The following is a 23,359-nucleotide window of genomic DNA, read 5'->3' as shown; positions in this document are numbered from 1 at the left end:
GGGGGGGGGGGCAGGGAAGAGACAACTGAAAACTCTCTGGAGAGGAAAAATTGGGGTAAGACTGCCTAAGTTATTTCTCCGGACAGAATTGGGTGGGGTTGTGTGTGTTAAACAACCACTTTTGGTAGGTCCCTTAAAACTGTTTGCTTGAAAAATGAAGTACACAAAGCCTTGTGGATATGTTTAATAATGTACCAGAATCTACTCTGCAAGCTGTAAGACCATAGAGATTTGGTTAATGTGGATGATCTAATAGCAGAGAGAAACTAAACTGGGCTGCTACCAGTAGTATGTTCACAAAATATAGACAGTAACTATTTCTTCCTCACTCACAGCAGTGAGGAGGATGACAGGCTACAGGACAGCCAATGTATAAAACACGCAGCAATTGTTGTGAGAGGAAATTAAATATCGTCAGAAAAACCAACCACGTGCAATACCTTGAAAACACAGATTCAAAGGTTCTCTGCACAAGCTTTCTACATGCTTGGTATTTTTAGAAACTATTCTAAGCACAGGAACACTGCTGGTAGTGAGGTGTCTTCAGTTCCAACAGTGACACAATTTGGCAGCTCATTCATTTGCAAACAGTTATCACAGTTTCTTAACCTGTTGCCCATAGTGTGCAAACAGCTTTCCAACATGTGGAAATTAACAACCCAATCATTTTCCTTAGTGTAATTTAATTGCCACAGGAATCAGGAGGCTATTAAAAATTTATTAAAAATTTACAGACAAGGGAAACAGCCTTAGGAAAGTGCAATGCCAAGTAATCAACAGTGCCTTCTTATAGTTATTTAATCAAGTTGTACTCTTGGACCATTTGCACATGTTAATTCTCCCTTTTATCTTTGTTACAATCCCTGAGATTTTCAAATCCTGTTTTTTCTTATCTTGAAAAAAAAAAAGGCAAAGAAACTGAACTTCACAGACAAGTGATGAAGACAGTGTCTTCTGCAAACTCAACTGTAGGAATAGTAACATTAATTTCCAACATCTGTTAAGGGAATACAGCTCAAAGCCTTCTTTTATATTAACCTAAAAATAAAGCCACAGGAGGTGATGGTTTGATTTAAGAACACTGCAATTGCTACTTACTATCAAATTATTGATGATGCTACTCCCAAGCTGGCAATCAGTGCTTTTTAAAGCTTATGTCAGCCCTGTTATTTGTACTTTATGCTGTGCAGTCATCCACAGAAGCTCTCAATTAGCTTGATTCCTCTTCCCTTGTTTTAGCAGCAGCTCTGTGATACTTGACAAGAGAATCATTTGCCATCAGTGTGAAAAGGTTTTTTTCTTCCCTTTACTGGTATACTAGCAGTTCCATTGGCATCATGTTCAGCAGGTTGAACTCACAGGAATTTCCTCATACATACAACAAGGATTTGAACCCATTGGCTCTACAGTAACAGCTTCTAACTACCTTGAATACACAGCAATTGGACTGTGCCAAATACTTATGCATACCAGGTTTAAGTGCAGTTTAATACAGCATCAAACAGCATGGTTACTGCTACACAGAATGCAGATTTTTGGTGCAGATTAGAATAGCAGGACTGTCAGCAGCATTAAACATTTCCCTGTGGAACTGTACTGGTATGACCCCTTTTAGCTGCAGGAGTTACATTCTTGAACACAAATGTTTAAACAACTAGTTCAGAACAACAGTGTGCAACAGCCACAGATGAGTGAAAAAAGGGCAGTGGAATTCACCTGTGATTTTACTGCAGAAGATGTTGCTGAAATTTAAAATCCACGATGTGCACTAACCAACCCCTGATTTGGTTTGGACCCCACACAGAGCTGGTGAAGCAAAAGGGATTACTATTTGTCTCAAAACAGCTCCTGGAATGGCCAAAGTGTAGGAGTAACCTCTAGGACAGGAAGGGTGGCCACACACCAAACGTCTGCCCAGCTGTCTCCAGCCCAGGAGGCAAAGGTTTCTTAGTGTCACCAAGGAAGCAATGGGGCTAAGATAAAGCCTTTTTTGCCAGATCTAAAACGGAGGAGTCAGCATCAGTTTAAAGGGAAGGACTAGATTTGAGGTCGAACATTCAAGAGTTATTTACTTTGTAAAAGAAAATTCAGAAGTTCAGATTGAGAAATTATTAACTTCTAAGTCAGCAAAACACACAAAGTGAAAATGGCAGAGAATGAAACTGAATCAGTTTGTGCCTTTTGAGACATACATACAAGAATTTACTCTAGGCAAAAAAAAATTTTGGTTGGGAATTAATGACTGAAGGCTGAAACTGCATTACTGTTGAGTGTAAACACAACTTGATTTCTTTCGTTTCTTGTGCTGTAAAAAGTTGTTTGAACTATCTCAAATGATAAAAAAGTTTATCTAGTTCCCTATGTCAATTGGTATGCAAGTTTCTGAAAGCCTGAGATATGAAAATCATAACACGATTCTTCACCCATCAGTGTGGGCAATCCTCCCTCTCCTCTGCCAGTTCCAAGAAGACAGAAGGAAGGCAAGCACCAAGATTTGGGGAAAAGAGAACAGTCTTTACTCTTGAGAATTTTGGAAAATATTCTACAAATGAGTTTAATTCATTGCAAGACAGTCACGTATAAAAGCCATGTATGAATTTGAATTCAGAGCAATTGCTAGGCAGAGGAATAAACTGCAGTGCTGGTAAAAAGCACTGATGGATAAATGGATGACAGAATTTTCAAACTGTGACATCAGATACTTACATATCCCAGCTGCATGAGCAAATCTTCTGACTTCAGTGAGATTACTCAGAAGCACAGCTTGAAAACCAAACATGCTATAAAAAATCTTTTCTTTAGAGTGAAGGTGAACAGCTACTTGTAGAATTTCCATATAATGCATTTTTCAAATGCTTCCCCATCTGATTTCTACTGAAATAATTTCTATAAAGTTAAGAGCACATAAAGATGTCCTTAACAACACAAGCAACCTGACTGCAAAAGTAGTCATCCATTCTGCTGATCAGACACATTTTACCTGCTTAATGTTCGCAGGTTTGACATTAGGAAATTGCTACATCTCAAGGCATTACTTCTAATTCTAAAGAGGAGGAGTTTAACATGAAATTTTAATACCTCATTTTAATTTTTATTTTAATATGCTAAATTATTTAACAATTTCAATGCGTGTGCTGAGTGCCACAGAAGAATGAATACTCCATATGATAAAGCTGGAATGAAAACCCAAAGCTGAAGTTTGAACTATTATTTGCACATCCTGAGGTTACTCCCCACCCAGGGTATTGCTGCATTACACACGTCCTCGGCTGATTTAAGTTCTTGTTACTGTTAATGTGGTAGTGATGCAGTTCAATTTTAAATACAGGAGCAAAAACAGCAACAAGTGAATTACATTTTTGCTGGAAGAGTTACTCATGAGTTACAATTTAAAACAACTGAAGAGAAAGTCAAATGGACTTGACAAACACAAGGCAAACAAAACAGAATGGTATGGTGTATAAACCCAAACTTCTGAAAAAGAAGCTAACTTACCTTCAAATCTATGAAGTCTGTTGAAGAAAGAGCAATGCCCATATATTGTGTTCAGTACAGAGGAATCTCTTCATTAAAAAAACATAAGCACTATTTTGTTTCACGGGCTCATGAAAAAATGATGTATTTTGTGCTTTACATTTTATCATCACATGCTATTTTAAGAGTCATAGTGGTAGCATGAAGTGGCTTCATTATCAAATGAGGAAGTGATATATCCTCTCTCCATCAGATGTTTGCCAAATGGTAAAAAGAAAAAAAAAAAACTGATGAGGAGGTATGTTTTTAAGCTTAACAGATATCATGGCAAAAAAGGCAAAGCTTAAATTGACTTTAAGAACATTATATTTATAGTTCTGAACACGTGTTCATGCATTTTACAGCTCTTCAACAATGACATATTTAAATTTTACTGTAATTACAGAATTTCTCCCAGAAGCCAGAAAGGTGAATAATTTTAAAGTTTTTGGTGCTGATTCTTGACCAAATGACTGTAGCCTTTAGCAGTATGATGTACTTAAAATTGTTGAGTCATATCCTGAAGTGCACTGAAGCAGCAATTTAACAGACGACATAGTGGAAGGTCTGCATGGATTAAACAGTGTTTCATTATTATTTTCTCAGTTCTCTTTCTGGAAGATTTACCTTCACTGATGTCTGACACCTGGTTCCAGTTGATGCCTGGGTCAACTGCAATGCCAAAGTGGAAAAATCCATCCTTGCAATGTGCAAGGGCAGCTCATACTGGCTACTCTGTAAGAAGTCCCACCTCTAACAGTCTCTTTTCTCTCAGGAATCCTTTACCTTTCCTTTCTCCCTTCCAAACCCAGACTCTCATCACATCTAACTGAGAACACATCATGAATTTACTCTCTTAAATAAAATCATATTTGTTCTCCAAGATCACCAAATATTGCAAAAAATAAATTGCATTTCAATTACATGGGAAACGGCAAAGAAACAGGGCACTTGATTAAGCACACTGCAATTTTTTTTTTTCTGTGAGCTTAACAGCACCTGACAAGGTTGAAAAAACAAAAAAGGAAAGAAAAATTTACACTTCAGTTTTCACAATGATGTTGATTAACGTATGTATAAATTCTACAAATTGTCGTCTCAGTTTAGCTGGTACCTATTAAAGAAAACAATACTGATAGCTGCCATTTAAGGCACCAGTTTTTGATTCTGGGATGAAGATTTAACCATTCTTGATATCCAGCAGGCTTTATGTTCTCAGTTCTTGAGGCAGCCTTTTTGGATATAATACTAAAATAACAGACACACAAGTGACATACTTTAGACTGTGGTCCTAGGAGTGCAAGAGACTCAGAACATTTGAACATATTAAGCTCCCCTCACAGTCTGAAGTTGTTCCTGAAGGCAGTATTAACCTGACACATCCTATGCTGAAACAGATAAAGAGTACAGAGGACTGTTCCACCTCAGCCATAGACAAGCTACTAAGAACAGTTTAATGGGATTTCCTGTGCTTCTCTACCTAATCCTGACTCAGGACTACAAAAATAAGTTTTGAGTACATAAGAAGCTTAAAAGAACACATGCATTTTGAAAACTAAACTAATGGTTTTATCTAACAAAGATTTTACACTCTACCTTGGTTTAAAAGCCAAGATCAACAAACAAATCGTGTTAAGTTCAACAACAAATTTATCTAACTACTGCAGCTGTAACATGGCAAGTTAAGAACATGCCTGCAGCTGGAACTATGTCTTTTTTATTCTAGATTATGATATTCACTCCTGAATTTAAGCATGGATCTTCCATGTAAAGACAAGCTCTAAAAAACCCAAAGCATTGCTTTCCTCTTCAGTATAAAAATATAGCATGTACACACACAAATCAATTCTCCTGGCAATGATGCCTGCTCTAAGTAAAAATAAAAAATAATTGAAAAATATAAAATGGATTTAAAAAAGGTGCTATGCATGTACTAATGTCAACTGTGTAACAAAAACTGTCACTCATTCTGCACTATACTAGCAGGTGGATCCAGAAAGAAAATTTGCATTTACTTAAGCTTGATGTTTTATGTGTTCTTTAGACTTAAACTGTCAATGAGCAGACTTGTTACTATAATCCAGAAATTTCTAATATTGATCCAAATATATATATTTTAAACACAAAAGCAAGTAATTCCAGAATTAAGTTTGTGACTTGAGTTTGTTCAACAAATTAAACTTTCCAAAACCAATACATTTGTTTCCTGAGATGGTTATAAGTCATGTTTCAATTTCACATTACACTGCAATTAACAAAAATTATTATGCACAAAACCAGATGTTAACTACAGCATACAAACACACAGAAGTCACCTAATTTCAGTGTTGTGAATTACTGTTAATGTGTTCACCTTAACAAAGCTCCTAAAATATTCTTTATACATTACAAAACAAGGATTTACAAAACTTTATTTTATTTCCAAGTTATTTAAATCTAAAAATGTTGAAACAAAAAATACCACTTCCTAAAAGACTTTACAATAGAAGGCTAACAGTCTGGCATGGGAGAGGTAAGTATATGGAAACTTGCTTTAACAGTCACAAATCAGTCGCTGGTGATTAAAGAACACTGTTCTTCAGAGCTGGTAGGCACTTCCACATAGCCAGAAATGTAAGTTTTCCTACCACTCCTTTTGCCTCCCATACATAAAAATATCCAATGCAATAAAAAAAGGTAGGATAAAAGGGTGGACATGTGATGAAATAAAAGTATTATCTAAGGTCTTGATTATTGTTCATCTTGTGCAAGTATAAAGATTCTGTCCCAAAGTTTTCCTGACAAGATGGAATTGTTTGGCCTTTAAAAGTGTTAGCTGAAATACCTCCCTTTTTTGCCAGCACATGTTGTCTGCTCACTGCTGTATTGCTGGTTTATGTCTGTAACAGACACTGGCTCTAGGCCAGCCCATGGGTCCTCAAGCATTGAAGGTCTGTAATAGTTTTCCACATCATTAGAGACTCTTTTCTCTCTGCCATGCGCTGTACCAAATGGAGTAGATGTCCTGGGTGATCCCTTTGGAAGAAAATCATCAGGTAAAGAAACATTTAATAGTCTAATTCAAACTAAGAAAAGAATGTAAAAAAAATTTAAAATGTTTCCTTCTACTGCAGTAGAACTCTGAAGCTGATTATTAATTTTAATTACTACATCTTGCATCCTCCTCAGGAAATATTAACTTTAATGTATTTTACTTTTAAGTGATGATTTACCAGGATAAGAAAAAAGCACTACCCACAATCTTCTTCCAAATACTTGTTTACATCACTCTGGCATATAGCTGCAGAAAAGCAGCTCATGCTATTTTTCATTATCTGTCAACATGTCTAAAAAAACTGAACAACAAAACAGGGAATTAGAGGCTGAGGAAGAGCTGACAATATTAAAAAGAGCAGAAGTCAAATATTAAGTACTTACAGACTGAACACAGCATTCTATAATGCAAATAGCTACAAAGAATTCATTGGGGAATTCATCTTCTTTTAACCAAACCAGTGTTCTGTGAAATTTGAAAACCCATGACTTTATTTTATATACAATCTCAGTGGTAATCAGTGATTTAGTGGGTATTGGCTTCTGCAGGGAGCTTTTCATATTTGATTTTTTTTTAAGATCAAGGATCACAACAATTGCTTCTGTAAAGCTGCTACAAGTCTGCAGCTTAAAGAGTGCTCACATAAAGGATCTCCTATGATCTTCTTCACCTGTGAGCATCATCCATTGTTCTCCTCAGATTCACTCCTCTAAAAGGTGAAGTTCTATCTAAATGTGTATTTATTTAAATTGTTTTAACCAAAGTTAAGCAACCCATACTACAGATACACAGTAATCTCCAGGCATGCCCATTGCATTCTGTATGGTCAGAGCAACAGGATGCCTTGAGTCTGGTTATCAGATTTTGTAAAACAGGATTAAAGCACTTGATTAATGGCTGCTTTCCCCCACAACCCAGCCACCCCTGAATTTTTGGATCAGCAGTGATGGTATTTGAATTTGACTTATAAGCCCTAATATCTATGTAAATAGATCACGTAAAACAATTTCTGAGCACAACTGAGATATGGTGCCATGAAGACCCAGTGTTTAGCCTGAATAACAGATTTCACTCAAACAGCTTGAATCTACTTCTGCTAATGTGCTGTGCAGGAACGTGTTGATGTGTTTCCAGCAAGAACTTTTCAGGAGCTCCTGAAGTCTGATGATAATGGATACAGGATCAAAGGTAGGAACATTAGACACAAATCTGTGTCTTATTTACAGAATACGTGTTTCTGATGATTCCTTGCAGACAGGTTATGTAGCTAAGAGGATGATCTCGACACACAAGAATTTCTAAAAGGTGGTGAATTACAGTATTGTATCAAACCCCATGAGGGTCAGAGAATCACCTCAGAATACACCTAAAAACTCTTTAAGGGGCATGGAGTTTCCTAGAATAAGCTGACATGCTCTAGCAACAGTGACATTTATGTTAAGTACTCACATTTAGTAGTGAAACTAAACAAACACAAACCCCCACCATCCCTAAATTACCACATTTAATGAAGACCTTTTGACATTGTAAAACAGACTGAGTGTGGAGCTCATTTATTGCCATGTTTAATCTGCAGAAGGCAAAAGAAACATGAGCTGATAAAATGATCTGCAGTATTCAGGTAAGGAGCAAAATAATTCAATGGTAAGGCTCATTCATATGGATTTATTTAATAATCTTTAATTTCACTACAGTGTGATGCAGGCCATCTGTAACACTGACATTACACTAATATTTTAGCATTTTTGAAATATAGGAAATTTATTATTCTGTAATACAAGATTGACAGCCTTCAGTACATGAAAGCATGTAGATTATTTAAGTTTAGAACACTAGTCATCACATGCTTTTTCCCCTCTGAATTATTTTTAGGGAAGAAAACCAAAATGTGATTATTTACGTTACAGACCTGTGGAAAAGGAAATCAGCTCTCCCTGTACAAGTGAAACCATTCAGTGCAAGAGGCACTACCTGGTACCAAAGATAGCTTAAAAAAACTTTCTATTAGTTGTCACTTAGGCCAACAGCATTTTCTCAATGAACTTTGCTTAAAAAAAGTCAATCTATGCTCAGTACTTTTTCTCTAGATAACAAATCTCTCTTTGGAGTAGAAAAGCACAGCTTTTAGTGCTATTCATTAAAAAATTACTGAGTGGAGTAATATTGCCTTGAAATTGGGGACAGTCTCTCCCTTTATCAGCTTGCTTCACCTGATGTAATTACAGCCACTGGCATATGCACAGTCCACAAAACCCACAACTGCACCACTTCAAAAGGGTGGCGTTTCTTTTACTCTCTGTAACAATTTTTGGTCCATACCATTCCAAAGCAGCTGCTAGCAGCTAGTTCAATAGTTCCTGCTGAGTGTAGGGAATAAAACGTTACCTTTAAGTGAATTCTAAGTGGAGATGAGATATCACAGAATGGTTTGGGTTGGAAGGGACCTTAAAGATCATCTAGTCCCAACTTTCCTCCCGAGGGCACAGACACCCCCCACTAGTCTGGGCTGCTGAAAACCCCATCCAGCCTGGCCTTGAACAATGCCTGGGATGGGGCATCCACATCTTCTCTGGGCAACCTGTTCCAGTGCCTCACCACCCTTACAGTAAAGAGCTTCTCCCTAATCTCCAATGCAAATTTACTCTCATACAGATTAAAGGCATTTTCCCTTGTCCTGTCACTACAGGCCCTTGTTTCCAGAAACATGTTTTCATAAAATATAAAGCAGAAGCACCTCTGTGGAAAAACCAGAAAGCGCTGTAAAGTACTGGCCACATAAAGGTTGAGTAAGCCATTTCAGAAAAAACAAGCTCAGTATGTTTTCCTTCCAGTTTCTGTTTGTTTCAAAGAATGAAAGCCTTTGAGCACAAAATGAGTACAGAATGCTAATGGCATGACATTAATAGAACACTAAGGTAAACATAAACTCTCTTTTAGATTTTCCAATGCAATTTTAAAGGGCCACTTAAGACTTTAATCTCAAAAGTGACTGTACATCATAAATGTCAAAGGCACTGGAGTTCACTTAGCAGGATCTACAGAGGAGAGGGGACAATGCACATGCCTCACAAGAAACCTGATGCTCAGAAAACACAAAAGGGCTTTCCATCTGAATCTATTTGTGGCCTCATGGGCAGAGATCCTTGTCCACACCTAAGCAGATGGGGACTCATGGTTTATGAGACTAACCCCCTCTGTGATTGCCTCTACTGCCCTCCCAGGCAGAACAGCTCATGTACATGCAAAGTGCAGACTCACACATTTCTTCAGCCCTGGGCAGAGCTACAGACATTCACCATCCTCTGAGTCTCTGAAGGAGCTGCCAGTGCTCCCAAACTACACACAAGGTCTAAAGAAGGAAAGCGGAGAAGGGAAGATGTTGTGACAGTCTGAGACTGGATTCAAACTTGGACCTTCTTTATCTCATGCTTCTTACCTCAGAATGTAACCAGACTTTATGTCAGGCTTCTTACATCAAGAAGGGAGCCTATGGGAAAGTTCCCATCCTCAGGTGCTGACACAAAACTAACTAAAACTAAAGACAAAAAGGATTCCTGCATATTCTTCTGCTCAATTAATTCTAAGGCAGAGTCGATTGACAGGGGAGTGAGTTTTTCAGGAAGTTACAGCCAAGCCAATCAGTGGTCAGGTTTAATTACTGACACCTGGTGTAACCTCTGAAGACACTGATACACTCTGAGAAGACAGGGAGTTAAAAGCAGAGAACTCCCAGAGGACTTTCTCTTTCCTTCTGGTCAGTGCAGCTAACCCTTTCTTAGACAAAGGAAACCTTGTGAAACACTAATTCTCCTTGATCTCAAAGAGAAGAGAGACAGCCTGGGACCTGAGATGTCAGAAGAAAATGGGAAAGAATCCTAGGTGGGAAGAGATGATGGAGTGACCTTTGGCTGGACTTTTCTTGTACAGCCATGGACAGAACCATTTTTCCTGTGACACAGAGACTGCATTTAGGGGGGGCAATGACTTGAGCCAAGAGAGTGACCTGCTGCAGTGACACCATGTGCAGGAGTAGAGTGAACAAAGATGAGGAGGGTGTGGTGGTGCCTTCCATCTTCAGGGAAGATCTCTGTTCTGAAGACTCTTGGAACCAGGGAAGGTGAAAATGGGGGGGGACTGTTGTCCCAAAATGAGAAGTCTCTGTTATTTGGTATTTGGCAAAGCATCCTTAAAAGGAACCCTAGAAGCAGCTCTGGTCCATGTGCAGTGGTGAGAGCACTGGGCATGGAAGGAGGATGAGACGATGGCAGATCTTCTCCAGGTGGTGCCATGTGTGACATGGAAACACAAAAGGTTTCAATTGTGTTTCCTGTGGTAGACTATGGTACAAGAGAGACTCCTCTCTCCCTTGATGAACTGAGAATTGATTATCTGAGAGGGGGTAACTTGACTGAGAATCCAAGGTTTTGTCTCATTGTGCTTTGCTGGAAATTCAGTGGGGGGAGGAGGAATATTTTGGAAGGTTTTCATTCTGAATTTTGTGTGTTCCTTTTATTACAGGGTAGGTTAAAGGTTTTTTTCTTTATTTCTAAGCTTGAGCCTACTCTGCTTGGTTTCTGGTCACATCTCACAGTAACCATTTGAGAAAATACATTTTCATGGATGCACAGGCACTGCACCAGCACCAACCCATGACAGGCAGGCTTTGAAAAAACCACTTAATTGAACAGCCAAAGAATGATCTTTTAAAGGAAAATTAGACATCAATGACATAAACTGTCCCTCCATAATGTGCAGCACTTGGCTTTTTCAAAAGGCACTGAGGTTATGCAATCTGTTGGCTTCCACACCAGGAAAGTCTCTGTTGTTGTGCTGAAGACAATATAAATTTTGTACAGACAGTCAGCACCTGAAGGCAGTATAAATTTTGTAATGATCCCCTTCCACCAGCCATGAGATTTCTGAGTTAATTGAATCATAAGAAAATAACAAAATACTAATCTTCAGTGGACACGTGACAATGCAGTACAGGCACATTAAGATTTTACTAATCTCTATTAAGTGTGATGTGACTTCATTATCATATTTAATCCTCCAAGTATCAATAAGAGCACAAAAAAAATTATCATTGTACTGCTCGTGTCATTTGTTACACTTTTAAGGCTTCTCTAATATTGCATAAAGCCAGTTATATACATAAAGCTGTTCTCCTGAGAACTGCCATCCCCGGGTGCATTGCCAGTCACATGCCACAACTAACACAGCTGGAAAGAAGCTTAGCTCATAGAACCTGCTGTTGCTGGCTTTCAGGAAGCTTTCGGTGCAAAGCAAAGACTTTAAAATGAGAGCCTACTACCACAACAGATGCTATCACTTCTGCTTAAAGGAGCCTCAGCTTAATTCTCGTTAATGGAGCACTCCTTTTCTCTGTCCGTGTCCCTGGAAACTCCGTGTGGAGAGGGTGTGGATAGGGCAGCTCCCACGATGCACGACAACCCGGGCAAAGCAAACGCACGCCGCCCTTCACCCGCGCATTAAAGAAAACCGATCAGAGGGAGGCAGGAAGGTGACTGCTGTCGTTTTGGCCGGTGTTTAATTCTCTACCTTCATATGCCAGAGTATGAAAAAGCAAGCTGCGCCAGCCTAGCGGCCTCTTCTCTTTCCTCATCTCACAGCTGCCGGTGCTCTGTCCGTCCTCGCTACCGCGGGGGAACGGGCGGGGGAAAAGCTGGTGTTGCCCTGTGAAGTTCAAGCCTCGCTCTTCCCTGAAAATCCTGTTGGCGGGTGGGTGCTGCGCTGACACAAGGCCCCGGTGTGCCTTCCCGCAGCGGGCTACGGGCCTCGCTGCGAAGCAGCAGCAGCAGCTCCCTCCCTCTCTCTCCCCTTCCCTCTCTCCTTGCTCCCCGTGTCCCTCTTGGCCTTGCCCCATACCTGGAAGTGCCTCTGGAAGCCGCCGGGCGAGCGCTTGTGCTGCGGCGGCGGGTGCAGAGGCGCCCCGGCCGGGGACGCGCCGCCGTACGGAGCCGGGTACCGGGGGCTGACGCTCTGCGGCCTGCGCGGGGTCTGCGCCCCCGGCGAGGGGCTCCCGAAGCGCCCGTGGAACCCGGCGCCGCGGGGCGAGAGGCCGCTGCCGTAGGGCCCGGGCCGGTGGCCGTAGGGCGGCGTGTGGTGGGGGCTCCCGTAGCCCCGCGGAGACGGCGGCAGGGGTCCTCCGCCGGAGGGAGGGCTCCGGAAGCCGCCGCCCGCGTAGGGAGGTGTCGGTGCGCGGAATCCCGGCCGGTACATGGCCGGGACGGGCCGGGAATGGCGGCGGCGGGAGCGGAACCTGTGCAATGGCGGCCGCGGCGCGTCCGCTCGTTTCTCTTTCCCCGCCTCTTCCCCGCCGGGCGGGCGGCAGGTTCCGGCCTCCAAACGTTCCGCGGCGGGAGGGCGAGGCGCCGTCCGTCCCATCCCGAGGCGGGAGAGAGGGCCCGGCAGCCTCACACAGCGACCCGGCACGCCGAGCCCTTCAGCTGAAGAGGAGTAATCTGGAGTAGGAGTCTCAGAAGATGCCTGGTAACTCAGAGGATGGAGCTCACGGCTTCCCTGGACTCAGCGTGGCTGTCAGCGAATGCCCGCGGCTCTACAGCTGCTAAAAACAACGAAATGAACTACTGTAAAGCAAAGCGAGGGTTTGCCTCACAGTTCTTGTCACTACAGATATGCTCGTTGTGCGCCTTTGTTCTGGAGTCTCAGCCTGCGAATGCTACGTGTTGCAGCAGTCCCGATTGAAAAAACAGAGTGACATTTAAAAAGCACTTCAATTTTCCTCAAAATCAGTTTGAACTGTCAGCAATTGAGTGGTAGCTCAGGCAAAACTTACTCATACAAACTCGTGGCAAAATGCTACTTCGTAGGAGAACTTCACATTTAGCACAAAGTCAATTTAACGATGTTATTTATTCCCCATTCCTGCTCTGTTCTCACGTACATATGAATGCAAATCCTCACAGCTCTGAAAAAAATGGTAAAGATTTTTTTATTGTTATTTATTTCTGTCCATACAACAAAGCACTACTCGGTTTTAGGACATTGTAACATAGGAAAATTAAGAAGGGCTTTCAGAACAGCAGTTAACAAAAGTAATTACTAAAATAAGCAGAAAGTTTCTGTGCTTTATATACCAGTCTTGCTTTTCTTTAGCTTTAAACAGGTTTTGGTTTGTTCCTTTACAATGTGTTAAAGTGTTTGTTTGTTACAGCAAACACTAAGTTTATATTCACAGGGAACTCACCTCCCCACTATGTTATACAATCTCTCTGTGAAAAATAAGTCAATATCTGTTAAATTCTAAAATGGAAAGAGACTAAACCTGCTCATTTATATTTTTTGATAATCCTTTAGTCTGGAAGACTATCTGTTTTTATTGTGCACACAAGGAATGCCATGTCTTACACAAGTTATCAATGTAACTTACCAAATTAGCTGTCTCGTTCCAAAAAAGCAGAGTTTAATTTAAACCCTTTTTGTAACATATGAATTAGACATACATACCATTGTGCACATGTTGAGTTATGCTGGGGTAATTGTGCTGATTAATTTCTTGTTGACAAATCTTAAAGCATCCATGTAAGCACTTTTTTTTACGCACAGCACGTCCAATCAACAAACCTGTCATGCAGATTTTCTCTATGTTCTTCCTCAGCATTTAGGCAGACTGACATGTGACATGTCTTAAGCCTGTGCTGCTCATCGTGCTCATTTTCAAGCAGTCAGAACTTTCGGTTGCTTTTGAGATACAGGAGTTGTCTTATCCTCACATATTTCAAACAAACAAATGCCAAACCTCTGTGCAGTCTTTTTTATCCTGTTAGAGAGGCAAGAAGACACCATGGTGTTCCTGTAACAAGTCTTCTCCTCTCTCCTAACACAGACCACAAGTAGTCTGAGGGTACTTCGTTCAGGGAAGCGGTGCTCAAAGGTCAGTTCAAGCTAACCCTTCCATAGCTACACCCAGCTGGAGATACAGCTTACAGTGTGAGGATATTGCACCTTCAGTGAGGGCGAAATGAGGGGAAGGATCTCCCTGGCTGGATGCCTCGGTAAGTGCGGAAAAGCCTTCGGGGTGCTGCTGCTGGTGGAAGGGTTTCTACTTTTATTCTACCTTGGCAATGTTGTATGTACGCGGAGCTGGAAGTACAAATTTCCAGCCGTCCAAGAGCGGAATTCCCGCCGCGAACATCTGCAGGACGCCTCCCTGCTTTCTGAAGCGGGAGCGCTTCAGGGCACAGGAGCGGCGCCCCGTCCCGCCGTGCCGCGGAGCGGGCAGCCGGCCGGCAGCGCCGCGGGGCCCGGGGCCGCCCTCCCGCCCGCGCCTGCGCGCCCCCCGTCCCGGGAGCTCCGAGCCTGTCCCGGGAGCGGGACGGGAAGGGGGCGGCGGCGCCTGCGCCGAGCGCTCGGAGCTGTCTCGAGTGGCGGGGATGCTGCGCGCCGGGTTGCGGAGAAGGAGCCGGTGTTGCGGGGGTCTCTGGAGGAGCCCCTGCCCCGGAGCTGCCGACGGCTGCGCCAGAGCCCTGAGCGCTGCCTCTGCCTCCCCTTCCCCGGGCAGCGGCGGCGGGGCGCGGAGCGGAGGCGCTCCCCCGGCAGGTACCGAGCCGTGCCGCACCCTCCTCCTCCTCCTCCTCCTCCTCCTCCTCCTCCTCCTCCTCCTCCTCCTCTGCCTCCCCTCTCCCGCCGCGTCGGGCCCCTCTGTCCCTGTGCCCCCGTCGGTGCCGCTTCTCGGAGGCGGGCGCCAAGCACCTGCGGGAGGCTCCTGTGAGGGCCGGGCCGAGGGCTCTGAGCGCGGCCCCGCGGCGGCCTCGGCGCTCGGACTTCGGCCGCAGGACGCGCCGCTGGGGACGCGGAGCGTGTCGGCTCTCCTGGCTGCCCGGCTGATGGCACGCCGTGTTCCGGGCCCCGTCTTCTTGTAAGGTTACCAAAGTCTAATTTTCTGCTTTTAAGTTTTTTTGGAAAATGAAATGAAATAAATCAAAGCTGCAACAAATTCATTGTTCTCTGGCTTCAAGTTTCTCTGTTATTAAATAACAGAAAAATAGGAACAACAGCTTTGCTGGCACTAGAATCGGTAGAAGTTTGCAGTTCTGCCTCCTACTATGAACGTACCAAGTGTGTTCCAGGCTGGAGCGTACCCACTGATTGTGAGTTAGTCCACGACAGTGATGGACTTGATTGTAACTTACTGCATGGAAAAAGTGAAAAAGTGCTGATTGTGCAGCAGTCATGTCCTCTAGAATTGAAAGTAATTGGAATGGAATCTCTGAATTTTGCATTGTTGCAAATATTAGTTGTCTCTTCTAGCTGCCCTCTTCTGTCCCAAGTGTAAAGAAAATATTTTTGGAATATGACACAAGAATTGATTTCTGTTCTATGGAGTGGTCTCTCTGTTGGTTGCTTATTTGTATTGTTTGACTCGGCCAACCTTGGAACAAACTATTGAGCTTAGCTAGAGAGTGTAAATCATATTGAGAGCGAGAGGGTGTGTTTATTCTTAATCAAAGTTATTTATGAAAGATACATATGAAACTCTAATTCACAATAAATTCAAGCATCATAGGAATCAAGAGCTTACATAGAGGATATAGTTAGAGCTGGGAGAGTGATTTTTCATTCAGTCATCAAGTTACTGGTATAAATAAAAGCAAAAATACAAGAGAAAATGTGAGTTTGCATTTTAAAAATTAAAAATTAAGACTGTTGAGTCAGAATCCTAACAAAGTCTAACTTTGGGTATGTCCCTGCTTAGGAAAGTAGTGATGAAAGTAAAAACTCAGGAGATAATTCTAGTTAATGCTGATGAATTCTGATCTCTTGTGTTTGTTTATTATGTGGTTTTGTTTCTTTTTGTTCCTACAATAGATAATACTCTCTTATTCAGGATTCATGTATCAGAACTGCTGATGTCAAAAGGCTTTCTACTGCAGTTATTTCAGCAAATTATTGTCACACTGCATATATAATCTAGCTCATATATATTTTTTTGGTGAACATCTGTGTTCTTCTATTCTGAAGAGACTAACAGGTCTGCACCTCAATTTTCAAAAGAAAACTTTTGATCTTTCTTGCATTTCTTCATCATCATGGATATTTGTTATTTGCTGTCATTAAAAAAAAATTAATCACAATGATCTGTCTTCAGAGCAAGAGTTGTGCTCTCCTATTCTGTTCCAGCTGTGGAAGAGTCCTAACCCCTGAATGGAGTGTTAGATGATGCCATAATGTGAGTGATGTGATAGTTAGTAAGTTAGTAAGGGTTCATCAGTTTTAGTTATGCATAAATACATATTTACAGACTCATCTTAACATATTACTGGCTTTTTTTGGAGAAATATCTTTATAGATTCCTACAACTTGACTGCAGGCAGAGAACCTGTTTGCTTTTCAGAGCAAACAGGTTCTCTGCCTGCAGTCAAGTTGTAGGAATCTATAAAGTCAAGTTCTCTGCCTGCAGTCAAGTTGTAGGAATAGTTGCTGTTGTTCTGGTGGTGTATCTGTGAGTAGCCCTAAGTATTGGTTCAGGATGAGAATAGGTGAGCTATCAAAGTGCAGCTCTGAAAGGTGTGGAAATAATAGAGGAAGATGAACCTTTTAAAACTGAAATTACGTATTTTTAATTTTTGGGGAGCTTCAGTAAAGCTTTTTACATATTTTTGGAAAAAAGAGTAGGGTTTTTGTGGAGAAATTTTTGCATCCAGCTTGATAAAACTGCAGTTATACTGGAGGATCTGTGGTGTTTTCCTGGCTGAACTGTTTTCCAATGTCTGGAATCCATGGAGGTGTGGAGCAATGAAGAGGAGTGGCAACCACTGAAGAGTAGTAGCCTTTAGGTTTTCCTAAAGGCTTTGAAAGTGCAAAACACATGGCCATTCCTAGATGTATATGTTTTAAACATGCTGCTCAGTCTGCATGTTATATTAAAGCACAAAACCCGTTAAATGGAAATCTCCCTGGAGTAGGTGGTAATAATGGAGGAAAATTACTTCAAGATGAACAATGGGATGCAAGTGTCCTCGTTTAGGGCAGTGCAGTTAATGAAAATATTTTAGCAGAAACCTTGAATTTCTACTGCTGCTTCTCTGTAGCTTCGTTTATCTCTCTCTTGATATAAATCTTCTTCCCATATGTAGGAAGGAGGGTTATGAGGGTGACTGAATGGTGGTTCAGGTCTAATGGAGGGAATGTGGAGCAGGTGATACAGGCATGCACTGCTGCATGATATGGGAGATGCACCACAGTGCCCTGCAGGCTTCGAATGAACGTGGTTTGTTTGATTCCCACCCCCTCACCCCACAATATGTTTTACATCCTTGTCTTACCAGGACAAGCTCCAAAAAGAGAGGCTTGCTGCAAGCTGGTATGTGTCACTTTGGTGGTGTTAACTGGCCAGGTGCTTTTGTTTTGTGTGTGAGACCAGTAGCTGAATGACCGTCCTCACAGGGTGATGAAGTGTGTGATGTAATTGCCTTCAATTAAAGACTGAGGGAGAAGAAGATAACCTAATGCCACCAAAGAAATAGTTGGCCAACCTAGTCTAGACTATGAGATTATTTGCTCTGTCTGTGATGCTTATTGCCATTACTCTTGTTTCTTAGACCTGGTCAGGTTGGAAAGGGTGAGGGAAAGGAAGAAAGCATTGTGATTTCTTAGTAATTATCCTGCATGTGCAGCTGCCATTGAAAGTGTTTCCTTGGCTCGTGTATTCTGCCTTAAGTTTTGTAAAGGGGATATTCTTTGTGTGTGTGTGTGTGATGCAAGTGGCTAGGTCTACAGAGGTGAGAATTCACACTTTGTGAATTCTATCTACTATGCTTCCTGTTGGTCTGGTACCCTTACTTTTAGCTTATGTCATCCTGATGTTGCTTGCTAAAATGCTTGTTTTGAATCTTTCTTCAGATTAGCCTTTAAAAACTGTTTGAGTGTTTGTGGAAGGCACGTATAAAGTATTGCTATAAAGTAGCTTTATTGTAGACTTGCTAGGGAGTTAGAATAGGTTCTGAAATGTCATACATAAAGTTTTCCAACTTTGAAAGGCTTTACTAATGTAGTATGCCCCTAATAACCAGCTTGTTCAGAAAGCTTTATTATCATTTATTAGGGAAGAGAGTTGAGGGAGAATGATGAGTGTTCTAAAAACAATGTGGTTTTTTTGAGATTGAAGTCACTGTTTTTTGTTTCTTGTCAGGTGCTAGTAATGTAAAGCCATTGGATGGTGTGAAAATTCTTGATTTAACAAGGTTTGTGTTTTGTCTATGGTTGGTAATAGTGTGTCTAACTGCAAATATTCTGATTGGAAAAACTAAGAAAACAATGGTTTTTTTTTTCATATTGAAGGGTTCTTGCAGGACCATTTGCCACAATGAATTTGGGAGATCTAGGGGCTGAAGTTATCAAAGTGGAAAGACCAGGTAAGATTTTTATTTGTTTATTTTAGATATAATAAGAACTGGATATTAAGCATATGTATATATATATAATGTAAGGACATTGGATAATTGACTTATAATTCATTTTTGTATATTTTTTAGCTTAACACAATGGTTTTCTTCTTCCATGCAGCAAATGTGCTTATCCAAACAGTTTCTGAGGATTGGGTACTGGTAAAAAAATGCTTCATTCTTATGGTATAGCTACACTTTTTAGTTTGGAAGACCATATAAGAAGAATAATAAAATGCATGGCATTTGGTTCTTTTTTAGAAATAGTCCCCTCACTTGGCTCTAAGTTTTATGCATCATTATGCATTTGAGGTGTGTGATTATGCCATAACAGCTGCACATTGTGTAATGTGGTTTTTTCCTTTAAATTTCCATTCTTTAATTTTCTCTCTTTTTGGTATTACTGGTCTTGAAACTAGTTGGTGAAAATAATTGAGATACTAAACAATATTACACTCCCTATATTTTATAACAGTTTATAGTAATTTATAACATACAATGAGATACTAAACATAGTACATTCTCTATATTTTATTTGTAGTAGAAAATATTGAATGTTTGGACATTTAAGGAAACAATGAAGTTTTGACAAAGGTTTTGCCACCTTGGTCTATAGGTCATTCTTATTTACTGACCAGTGTTATAAAGGTTTTCAGTTTTGTGACCAGGCAAAGGTACATCAATGTTGTAGTATCAGATTAGTCCAACAATGGTGGTATTCCAAATATCTAGGTAGTAGGAACAGAGCAGTGTCAGCAATTAAGTATGAAGTAATGATTTTGGAGCTCTGCATTTTTTTGTGATCGAAGAAAAAGGCCAGCTTCAGAATTCTAAATGTCAAACATTTTAGAAGGTGAGTAATCCTCTCTTTCTGTGAGAGGATGTCCACTTTCACAGGAGTATTAATCCAAAAGAACAGTAGCTTCACTAGTGTTCTACAGGGAAAGTATTACTGAAATGTTTTCCTTTGAATCACTTAAAGTACACTGAGAAGAGATTGCCCCTGCCCTTCTAAGCATCCTGCTTGAACTAAAATAGTCTTTTGGGATAATAAACATTAGAAATGTTGATAAGCAAATTATATGTTTGCATAACTTCTGCCACTGTAGATCTTAAATGGCTGTAGACTTTTGTGTTACTATAGTGCATAGCATAATTGTGACAGTGGCTATGTAACATGCCACCTAAGGTTCTTCAGCTTGATTCTGTACCTGGGTTTCTGTATCAGGCTTCTTGCTGCCTCACTAAGGAAAGTTTTCAGTTATGTGAAGTTAACAAGTAGATGAAGGCTAGATATTGAAATAGATACAGGAATGCACATGCTTGCTAACACTCAGGACAGTGATTCTAGCTGAAGTTGAATTTAGCTTTAATTCTATTTAAAATAGATTTCTAGTCTTCATGATGTTTAAGAAAGGTTAAAAATTGGAAATTAAGCATAAATGATATATTAATATCAGTGTCTGCAGCATATTTAAGGCAGGATTTTTGGAAGGGCTGGAGGTGGGGCCCTGCACTAGCCATCTGGGAGCACTTCTTTTAGTTGGCATTATGCAGCATGTGACTTAATTAGTTGCTGTCTGTCAGTGGTATCTTGATGTTATGTCTGGAGTATTTCAGGAATACCTTACTGACCAGATGAACTGCGTGACTTGGTGCAGGCAAGAGACTCTACTAAATTCTTCAGGATTGACTAAAAAGAATTGTGTTGTAGGCCTATATTAAGTTAAAACAAACAAACTACCAAAAGAACTCCAATTCCCCTTTCCCCAGGCTCCCCAAGAAAACAACCAAAATACCAACCCACAAGTGAAAAACAACCAAAAAACCTGCAAATACACTAGTGGTCTGTGACTGTATTAGTATTTTCAAGACTAAATGGAATCCCAACACTAGCAAAAACTTTGTTCACTTTGCTTAATTGCATTCTTTATTAGGTGTTCTTTTTTGATATAAATATCCTAAAATAAATATTTTAAATTAATATTTGTCCTGCCTGCTAGATGAAGCTTATATGACTTTAATGTAATATTGGAGAAAAGCTTTTTATTCTTATTTGTTGGGTGTGTGGTATTTGGCAACTATGAATATGTGATGGCATTTCTTTCAGGAGCTGGTGATGACACAAGAGCCTGGGGCCCACCTTTTGCTGGGAGAGAAAGTATTTATTTTCTCAGTGTCAATAGAAATAAAAAGGTAAATGGGGTGTGGAACGGGACATGAGCCTATGCTTACTGTAATTATAACTGAATATAAAACACTTTTTAGTTTGATTGTTAGCATATATAGTGGGGCAATACTTACATTAACCTAACATTATGATGAATAAGTTTCAGGAGAAAATCCCTAAGTTTTTAGAACAGCAGAGTTTGCAGATCTCTGGTACTGTGCTGTGGGCAGCTGAGGCAAAATAGAAAAGCAAGAGTGCTCCTGATGGTCTTCAGTTGCTGGTGCTGATTAACTGAAAATGAGACCTGCTGAGAGGAAGGGATATTTTATTTGAGTGATCATTTTTTCCAGGTGCATCAGCTCAGTTGCCCTGTGTCAGCTGGCAGGTAGAGTGCTGCCATTATACCATGGTGAGGGTGGCTAAATCTAGCTTTGAAACTTAACATGAAGTTTCATGGCATACCTGAATTGTTTAATGGCTTGTTACCATTGATACAAATGTTTCTGGTGTCCCTCTGTGTACTTGCAGTAGCGGGTCCTGTGTAAATATATAGTGAACAGGCTGCCCACCTGTCAGACTGGTTTTGGTCCTTGTCTGATTCATTAATGAGATATAGTTCAGCTTGTTTTGCTGAGAGAATTTTTTTTTTTGCAGGAGGAGATGGGCTATGTGTTAAAATTTATTTATCCAAATTAGCCCTAGTGTGCAATTTGACTGTTGGTTATGTTTAGAATAGGCTGATAATACCTTTCACATATTTTTTCCACATAAATTACTGTTGTATTTATTTTTGATCTCTAGAGTATAGCTATCAACATGAAGGATTCAAAAGGAGTAAAGGTAATCAAAGAGGTAGGTTTTAATAGCATGTGAGGTGTCCTTGTTTTGTATTGTGGTGATCCTAAGTGATTCACAAGTTACACTAAGTAATAAGGATTAAACTCTGCATTTGAAATATTAATTTGATAATTTAAAAAAAATCGATGCATGCAGTGAATTTTGTAAATTACAATATATACTTCTGTACTCTGTGCTTTTGGACTCAATGTTCAGTGTAACTTATAATGAATTTAGATTTACATGATGACATTCATTACTTATAATGAATTTAGATTTACATGATTTACATAATGAATTTAGATTTACACATGAAAATGTCATCAAAATCTTCACATGAAGTATTGTGAGGAAATGGTCTAATAGGCTATTCCTTTCCTGTTGCTGCTGCTGTGCTACTGATCTTGCTGTTCTACTGCAGTAGAACAATTCAAGATGCACTGATCAGGTGAAGTCAGTGAGCACTTAGGAGGAGATGCTGTGTTCCAGTAAATGCAGTTTTTTGAATGTTACAGTGTTCAGTTGCTGTACATCCTCCTGAAAAACACTGTCCTCTAGGTGAAATTTAGTATTGGTTTCTTTTTCAGTATTTGACTTCAATGTCTTTTAAGATGATCCATTTCTCTATCTAAAAATAATAAAACCATCAAATATCACATTTTGTCAAACTTGAGTTTTGTCAACCCTTTATTTATTACTTGTTGAGAAATGCAAGATCTGCTACTTGCTAGTGGTGTGTTTTAAGCCCTGCAGTAGTAGCAGCTGACTTCTGTTACTGCTTGTTTCAGTATCACTTCCAATCCTTTTTCCACAGTGACACTATGTGTCATGCAGTAGGTGGAATTTGTCTGGCAGTGCTTTTTGTTGGGAATATTGCATAAGATGGAAATAGATTAGGTTTTCTGATGCTTTTGATTTGTTATCTATGCAAAGATACTTCATAGAGAAGTACTCTGGAGATTATATATAGATATAATTCTACAGTGAAAGAGAGTCTATAATAATAATTCTATAATTCTGCCTCTTTTTGCAGAACAGAGGCATTTATTGTTAATTTGTTATGGAGCTGTGTTTAACTTCTAAAAATTTATAAGTAGAAATTTTCATTTGGAAAAAAATGTGCACAATATAAAAAAAATTTGCACAGGCATCTTTTTGGATAAACTAGTCATATTCTAATTAAGTGCTATAAAATTTTTTCCCTTGTGGAAGAAGATTAATTTATTATTTGACCTTTAAAATGGTGAAAGAGAAACTACTCAAGAGTGTCCACTGATTCCACATGTGTGGGCTGAAGGCGTTTGAAGAGTTAAAGGCAGCTGGGCCTATGAGTCAAGATGAGGTGGAGGAAAAAGTGGCATCATCTGTTAAATATTT

General features: G+C 40.3%; 2 protein-coding genes across 4 annotated transcripts in view; one reads left to right on the top strand and one right to left on the bottom strand.

Annotated features, from left to right (window-relative positions):
* Positions 1–698: 698 nt before the first annotated feature.
* MPLKIP (M-phase specific PLK1 interacting protein) lies at positions 699–12,828 on the bottom strand. The gene is made up of 2 exons (XM_063158307.1): positions 12,437–12,828; positions 699–6,528 (listed from the first exon to the last, which is right to left on the bottom strand). Exons 1-2 carry the CDS (start codon positions 12,788–12,790, stop codon positions 6,325–6,327), a joined length of 558 nt encoding a protein of 185 aa, XP_063014377.1. The 5' UTR covers positions 12,791–12,828; the 3' UTR covers positions 699–6,324.
* A 2,136-nt stretch (positions 12,829–14,964) lies between these two features.
* SUGCT (succinyl-CoA:glutarate-CoA transferase) overlaps positions 14,965–23,359 on the top strand; it is a 309,674-nt gene continuing 301,279 nt past the window's right edge. Inside the window, exons 1-5 of one of the 3 annotated variants that reach the window (XM_063158278.1) lie at positions 14,965–15,130; positions 18,723–18,774; positions 18,872–18,945; positions 21,086–21,171; positions 21,947–21,997. In XM_063158278.1, the coding sequence (XP_063014348.1) occupies positions 14,965–15,130; positions 18,723–18,774; positions 18,872–18,945; positions 21,086–21,171; positions 21,947–21,997 (429 nt within the window). Of the gene's footprint in view, positions 15,131–15,369; positions 15,455–18,722; positions 18,775–18,871; positions 18,946–21,085; positions 21,172–21,946; positions 21,998–23,359 lie in introns of those variants that run through there. The other 2 variants (XM_063158287.1, XM_063158295.1) reach the window with 2 other exon arrangements.

The sequence above is a fragment of the Melospiza melodia genome, chromosome 1 (genome assembly GCF_035770615.1).
Source record: "Melospiza melodia melodia isolate bMelMel2 chromosome 1, bMelMel2.pri, whole genome shotgun sequence".
NCBI lineage: Eukaryota > Metazoa > Chordata > Aves > Passeriformes > Passerellidae > Melospiza > Melospiza melodia.
This window is presented reverse-complemented; position numbering and strand designations above follow the sequence as displayed.